This window comes from Molothrus ater, chromosome 1, assembly GCF_012460135.2.
Source record: "Molothrus ater isolate BHLD 08-10-18 breed brown headed cowbird chromosome 1, BPBGC_Mater_1.1, whole genome shotgun sequence".
NCBI lineage: Eukaryota > Metazoa > Chordata > Aves > Passeriformes > Icteridae > Molothrus > Molothrus ater.
Genome location: NC_050478.2, coordinates 87784762 through 87792729, shown reverse-complemented (window position 1 = coordinate 87792729; position 7968 = coordinate 87784762). Strand labels below are relative to the sequence as shown.

Genomic DNA, 7968 nt, shown 5'->3' with positions numbered 1-7968 from the left:
CACGTTATGAAACGAATTCTGCAATGCCTCTGCAAAGTTTCAGTTGTTGTAAGACCAACCTTGTCATGTCATTAGGGTCTTCAATTTTGTTCCTTTAGTCACAGTTGTCATATGACTCTAAAGTTATACAAAAGTTGACACATTTAACATTTGTGCAGCTTAGTGTAGAAGATGTCATCGAGTTTTTTGCTGCAAGAATAGATTTGGTGGGAGAGAACTGCTGTGAACTATTTAAAGATTAAACGAGGACATTTATTTGACACTCAACACAAGAGATGGCTGCATATTATTCATTGAATATTTTACAGCTCTAATCTTTCAGGCTTACTGTACACAATATTATTTTTCATTGTTTTATCACTCTAAACATTGCTCGGTATTTCATGGCCTGTTTCTGTCTTTTAGGGTGAACATTTTAAAAATTTCCTTTAAAAGGAAAAAGTTTTTTATACAACAACGGCAAAAACATGTAAGTAGTCCTCTAATATTGTTTTGCTCTAGTGTCAATATTCAATATTTTATATTGAATGTAACCTACAAACTGCTGATCAAAAGGCTCTGTTGGGATAGTGTGCCTTTGAAACTCTTTCGTTAACTTGGTGTTGCTATTCTTGTCTGCTTATTCCCTCTCTATTTTTCCCTTTTATTATTTCTTTTCCAACACTGAATCCCTCCACTTTCAGTCTGTTGGAGTGTATCTTTCCCATAGAGGCTTCTTTTCTCTTGGGGACTTTGGGTAAATGCAGATCTCCGTCCTTTCTCCAATATCTATTAACAGCATATTTCCCCTTTCTCACCAGCATCTTCTGCTCTTTCCCTTGTTGCTCTCCCTGCCCTGTAGAGTTCCCTAATGCAGTGAATCTACTAAACTGCTTGTCCCATCTCGGGGGAGTTTGTGAGGTCCCTTCAGCTTATGCGGCTCAGAGCTCAGGAAGAAAGCAAGGTTCCTGGAGGAAAGGAGCTTTGCAGATTGAAAACATGAGGTTGGAAAGGAAATAGCCCACCTGCTGCTGTGTGTAACATGGAGGGCTTTAGGAGTTGGCAAATTATATGAAGAGAGTTGATAAAGCGCATATAAAATTTTTCAACTGTTAAGAGATGGCTTCTGTTGGTTGCTTTGTGCTCTTTGAAGAACAATTGAAATATTAGTCTATTTAATGGGGAAGGAAATCTTGATTACTGATTATTATTGTGCTACCACAATATGAAAAAAATATTTTTTACAAAGAGCATACATTATTTAATATGACAGAAAAAAACAACTTCTCAGAAACTAGTGATCAGCAGATGTATAAATATTTTAGTTCAATTGAGGACAAAACTTAGTAAAAGGTAAATGTTAACTTGTACCTAAAGTTCATGGAGGTTCTTTCTGGTAGTACACAAGCTCTTAAATTTATAGGAACTGTGTTACAAGACCACATCTTGATCCACATAGATTAAAAGGTCTGCTGAACACAGATTTCTAAGGAGGCCTTTTTTTTACCCAAAAGGAAAATGTTTTCTTTTTTTTCTTTTCTGTGTATCCTTCTTTTTTCCCATTTTGGTGGGCTCTTTGAAATTTGAGGAGTGTGCAAGTATGTATATGTTACATTTCAGGATTCATGTATAAAAAGAGTTAGTTTCCAGACTTAGTGTTACTGCACTTGTGCTTGCACACACACATAGCATGCACAGGGTGTGTCCTTACACACAGTAGGGTGATTATTAAGGTTTTTTTACTAGCTGTAAGTTTCAAAATATGTTTTTTATATGCAGACATGTCAGTCTGTTCATTTATATTTCACTGCATGAAGAAATGAGTGGTTGATAGACCATTCTACTCAATTGTGAGTGTAAACACTTGCAAGTAGTAACTTCTCTCCTGAGTTTGAGGATTAAAAATTCACTGATAAATAGTAATTTTAAAATCTAAATATTTTCAAATATACAGATAAGTGCAGGCTTTCAGACAGCAGTTTCCAGGGCTTGGAACTCAATGATTTTTAGTCCCTTTCAACCCAAACCATTCTGATTCTCTGAAAATGAGTGTATTCACAATGATTTTGTAATATGGAAAAATAAAGTGTCAATATAGAACTATCTGTGGACTTGATGTAAAATATGTGTGTTCATTACATAAAGACTTGGCTGCTGTCAAAAGTAGAATTTTTGTCTCTGGAGACCTGTGTCACTTTTGAAGAGAGCAGCAATCTTAATTTGTTCAATCAAACATCTGATAAATGATGACAGTTCAAGGCTCTTAATTCTTTTAGCTTACCTTCTCTTAAGTGATCATAGTTCTTTGTTTCATAACCTCCAGAGATGACAGTAATGCATGCAGTGTCATGCTTAAAGAGCTACAGAACTGTAAGAAAAGTAAGGCCAGCTGCATGACCTTTTTACTCCTCCTCAGTTCATGTGAAAAAGCAGACCAGGTGTGCCACTGAATCTGTGGATACATCCATCCTTGTCAGCCTGCTTTGTTTGAAATTTAGGGCATCAAGTGTGCAGTGCTCTGGTGGTATTGCTTGGAAAAGCTTGCTGGTGCGTGCAGAGGGAGAGAGGGGAGTGGAGTCCGAGGGGTTTCACCAGAATAGTGGGATGCTTGAGGGGTGTGCGAGGACAGATGACTGCATTGGTGTCAGTTTTCAAAATGATCACTTTTTTGCTTGGAAAGACAGAAGCAAATAGGTAAATGAATCTGAAAGTAAAAGAGATGAAAGAGTGTGGGGAAAACAGAGCAGATACTGTATATTCTTAGGCAAGGTTTGACTAAAGAGGACAAGAGTGCTATAGAACCTCTTTTATATTTTATATGTCGTATGTAGATTCAAAAATCTACAGAAAGTTCTCAAAGGCAATGGATTTGCAGTCCCCTGGGATATGTCCCATATTTCATTGATTTGTTCTCCTTATTTCATTTACTCCATTTTTCTTTCCTTATGCACCTTTTCTGAAAAAACAACTTACCTTATCTCACTCTTTCCTTCTACTCACCTTCTCTTTTACCCTCCCCCTGCTCTGGTCTGTTGATCAGCTACTCGATTAGGAGTATGCAGTATTTCTTTTTCTACTGAAGAGCCAAATAAGGACTGGGGAGCAAGACTGATGAATCAGTGAATGTCTGATGCTAGAGAAGCTCATGACATGTAGGCTTAATGAAGGGTGGAGGATTTAAGGTAGGAATAGGAACTATGCTGTTTAAAGGCAACATTTTGTACCTTTCAGAAATGAAATTTTATTTTCAATGTGCTTACCTAATGCTTAAAAACAACTTCATTTGTTGCATACTAAAATATATCTTTGCTTTTTATGCTCTAGATATTTTCAGATTTTCTGTTAATGGAGTGAGTAGGCATACAACTGATGGAGAAATTCTTCCATATGCTGAACAAGCAAAAGACTTTAGTTACGTAGAATTGTTCCCTTTACCTCAAATTTCTCTAACCCTCATTTCTTGATAATCATGAAAATGCCATTCTTTTAGAACTTGACTTGAGAAGTATAATGGGCATTATGTCCTGGGATCCCACTAGAACTCTCCTCCCCTTTAAAAAAATACACAGATTTAACAGCATAACTTGCAAGGTGGCCTGTTAGTGAAGCAGATTGTAATTAACAAAAGATTATTTTAGTCTAAAAATTGAATAAATATTTATGAAACTTCTCAAAATATTTTTCCTAGCTTAAATCCATGTTGAAACTTTCAGCCTTAGAAACTTAAAGGCTGCTAAGAAGGTTCTGTGACAACAGAAAAGCACACTTGTAAAAAGCAAAATTAATTGCTGCTAACAAACCTAAATTTAAAAAGAGAATATTAGATGTACTTACTTCCTTATATTTATACTATAGTCTTTCAGTATAATTGAGATGTTTGAATAAAATAATTTTTGTGGCAATTGAAAGGCCAGTACTTCAGGCCAACAAAAATATCTATACACTTACTTTTATTTGTCTGCTGGAGTAGTAAAACCCTTCAAGTGGGATTCAACCAACAGGGAGTATGTCAGAAATAGCATTTGTCATTAAACCTTTGTGATGTGTGCTTCATATATTTCAAGAAATACTGAGTTAAGATTTGCTATGCTTTCCTGCTTTGTTTTGTGTAACTACTTAGAAGCAATTGTGGTGAACTGACAAATTGTTTCCAATATGCAAGAGACTCAAATAACAAACCCACATCTTGAAAAGAAAATATGTTTTAAATGCTTTAATAGATATATGGAAAACGTTCCTTAAAGACTGTAATCAGTTAAATGTTTTTCAGTACTTATGTAAAATCAAGAGGAAATCTTTTTTTCTCTTGAGAGTGTCACTGTTTTTCTTAAAAGCTGCAGATTCTCTGGACTAGACATGAAGTGATTTGCAAAAAGCCGGCTTGGTCTCAGATACGTGTCAATTGTAAAAGGCTGCCTAGAAATAAAAAATACACAAGAAAAACAGATTGACTATACCAGCCAAAATGGTTTGTAGTTATTTCCCAACAGGATTGTTGCTGTGAACCAGCAAAAGGTTGCCTGTCTAATTATATGTTGAGATGACAAAATTAGTCATAATTTAGAGGAGCTAGAAAAGATGAGTGATGAAAACTTGTTTTTTCACTGGTGTGCTGAGCTATGCTGGCAATTGTCTCAGGTCTCATGTTACCTTTATTTCTACTTTTTGCGTTGCTCTCATTCCACTTTCTTTGCATCAATAACTAGATTAACTAACCAAAGCTTTCTCTTGTACAAAACTCTTGGGATAAACATTGATGGCACAATTGTGTTGCACTCGTGTTTCACTGGCACTTTGGCACTGAAGTTACTCGTGAGAGTTTGCATCAAGACACGCAAGTTTTATATTCTGCTGCCTTCTGAACCTCCTCATTGTGGCCTCACATTATCATCCAAGCAGGAGTGGATTTCAACAGCAGTAGCAGCAGCTCCAGTCCCATCAGAAGTATTTTCTTTCCCCAAAGAAAGATCTCTGTTAACATCTTCAGTTTTTTCTGAAAGAACGAAAAGAATATGCATTTTGCATATTATGGCACTTGAAAGAACATTATTGAATTGAAGCCTTACATGAAGAGTTTGAATTCAAAGAATGAGGGTTTTTTTCCTTTTGACATTGCACCCTTAATTGAATGTTTTAAAGAATTTTGTTTGTCTTAAGAGGTCAAAATCTGACTAGAAACCTGAAAATATATTTATCAGTATAACATGATACTCATATATACAAAATCTTTACTGCTCTAGACTTAAATATTTTATTAACATTTCATGAACTTTTAAAGTGCACATTTTGCAGTTTTTAATTTCAAATAGTCATAGAGGTATTTTGGCCATCTCCAGCTCAAAATCTACTGTATGCTGGTTTTTTGTTTGTTTGTTTGTTTGCCACAATGTATTTTTTATGTTTAAGCTTAAAATAATTCTTGTTTTTTTATGATCTTGTTTACTGTTTCATCTACTTGTATATGTTGAAACATGGTGTTCCCTACTGTTACAGAATGAATCCAGAGAGCATATTGTTGCCTTCAACATGCTTAATTACAGAGCATGCAAAAATCTTTGGAAATCTTGTGTAGAGCATCACACATTTTTTCAGGCAAAGAAGTCACTACCTCATGAAAAAAAGATATTATCACATTATTGGACTCTGGGTTCTAGAAATCCAGCAAAGTAAGTATTGTGTGAAAGCATGTTTTGCTCTATGATGGGAATGGGAGGATTTGTGTCAGTAGTAGCTCAAGTTGGAGTGGCAGAGTTGAGTCCTGTCCATAGCTTTGTTCCAGTTTATATATGAACCATTTGACATGTTATATGGCTGTGGTTTCACTTTCTGCAATGTGATCTCCTTACAGTAGAACTTTTCTTATAATTGCCTCAAAAGGTGTTTGGATATATGTTTTATTACTATTTTTTCAACTTGTTGCTTCAGTCTGAAGTATAAAAACATTGGAAAGGAAAAATGTCATGTAGCTAATGATCCGGTAAGAGAATTTCACAACAGATTTGTTTTGAAATGTTTAGCCATTAGTGTCATATACACATTCTGTTTAATATGTTAGGGCAGTTTCTGGAGTGCATCACAGCAACCACTTATTACTGACACAAAGATGAAAAAACTTTTTCCCATTCAGGTATTCAAGATAGCCCTGTTGTGACACTTCTAATCCTTTATTTGTCTCATTGGATTCTTCTAGTTACAAAGCACTAGAAACACTAGTTTCCTAGTGTTGTTTAAGATTTAGTTACCAGGAAGTAATTCTTTAGAGCCTGTGATTTTCCTATATGAAGCTGGGATTATTCCTCCCCATATGCAGTTACTGAGCCCTATTGTCATTAAAGTTAAGCTGCAGGTTTATTGTCCAGTCACATGACATTGTAATGTCCCTCTCCATTTCTTTGCAGTTAGCCCTTATATGGCTATCCTGTGTGATTTTTTTTACTCTGCTCTTTTATTTTAGGGGCTTTTACATTTTTTTGATAAGTATCAGTCACAGTGATTTCTTCCGTTATGTTGATTTGTTCTGTTGTTACATTTATCAGCAATTCAGCTACAAAGATGTCATGTCCTGTGGCTTCATTGTCTCATCCAACCCGTCCCAATCCACCTACCCCACCCCCAAAAACATTCTGTAATGAAACATATAAAAAAATATTTCATATTAATAGTGAATGAAGAAGAAAGTCTTGTGTCATTATCCTCTCTGGATGTGAGATTCTGGGGGGTTCTTTGACCCTTTGATGATCTGTAGACTCTCTAGAAACCTTCTTCTCATGATTTTTGGAGAAGTATTTTATTGTTTTGTTTTTGTTCATGGGTAGTGTGCTTTTGTGAGTTTTTTGTAGTGTGTTCTCGTAAGAGTTTAACTTTACATGTAATTTGTCAGACTTGGAGATTTTCTGTCTTCTGTTTGGATAAGCTTCAACTTCTGAATGATATCAACATGCTTCAAATGCCTCCTCAGAATTTGGTGGCTCTCTGGCTTTTCACACTCTGATGTCTCTTGATACTGCAGAAATTAATACCAAGTGCACTGGTATTGCTTGTAAATGAAGCAATTAACCCCTGAGGGCAATGTAGGAATTCTGATAAAATGTTATGCTTTTTACTGGAGTATAATTCCATGTTTTCACCTAGTACTAGGTCATAGCTAGATGATCTGGTTTTTAGGTTATGGGGAAAAAAACTAGTTGTACAAACAGTATTCTAATTTTCTAACATTTCAAAAATACCTATTTTTAGAATTAACTCATTTATGGAGTGTTATGACCTTGTTGTTCCTGTAGTGGAGGTGTTGAGGTGACTCAAAGTTTGTTGGATTGTCAAGTCCTGGAGTCCTTTATTTCTTTCAAATTCGCAAAGAGATTGAAAATCCTGATCCTCCTATAGGACAGATATATACACACAGTGATTCCACAGCCTTTGTAATGTTAAGAAAGAAAACAGTATGAGTTCCAAAGGGTACCAGTTTAGTATAATTTCATTTTTTTACCAAACATTTTAATTTTGACAAATCTGCTCTTACAATTTCTTAATACTCTGTAGCATACAAGACAGTTCTCGTTGTTGATCTGAATTGCTAAGAAATAATTCCTTTTAAGTAATTTCGGTGCTCTGAGGTATTCTCTGCTGAATTGCTTACTTAGAGTTCTAAGGAATCTCCAGGAGGAGAATCAGTTATGGAGATACTTTCCATCAGCTTAGGATAACGTCTTTGGCCTTATTTATACCAGCAGTAAGCATGAATTTTGGGATCTACATGAGGAAGAGGTAATTCAGCAACCATTGCTATGAAAGACTCCTTAACTACATAAGAAGCAACAGTAATTTTGAAAAACTTTGAGTAGTTCCTATGAACTCAGCAAATTATTTTCTCAAAAGATTTAAAAAACATTGTGAAAAAGTCACTTCTGAGGTCATATTTTACATATTGAAAATTTTTACTTTCCGACTTGTTTATGGTTGTGGAATGCTGTAAGATTTTCCATGTTCCTT

At 35.3% G+C, this 7968-nt stretch overlaps 1 protein-coding gene across 2 annotated transcripts in view; it reads left to right on the top strand.

Moving 5' to 3' along the window:
• The first annotated feature begins 408 nt into the window (after positions 1-408).
• PTPN3 (protein tyrosine phosphatase non-receptor type 3) overlaps positions 409-7968 on the top strand; it is a 51899-nt gene continuing 44339 nt past the window's right edge. The window contains exons 1-2 of one of the 2 annotated variants that reach the window (XM_036378712.1): positions 411-469; positions 5473-5645. In XM_036378712.1, the coding sequence (XP_036234605.1) occupies positions 5506-5645 (140 nt within the window). In that variant the 5' untranslated portion in view covers positions 411-469; positions 5473-5505. Of the gene's footprint in view, positions 470-5472; positions 5646-7968 lie in introns of both variants that reach the window. The other variant, XM_036378713.2, reaches the window with a different exon arrangement.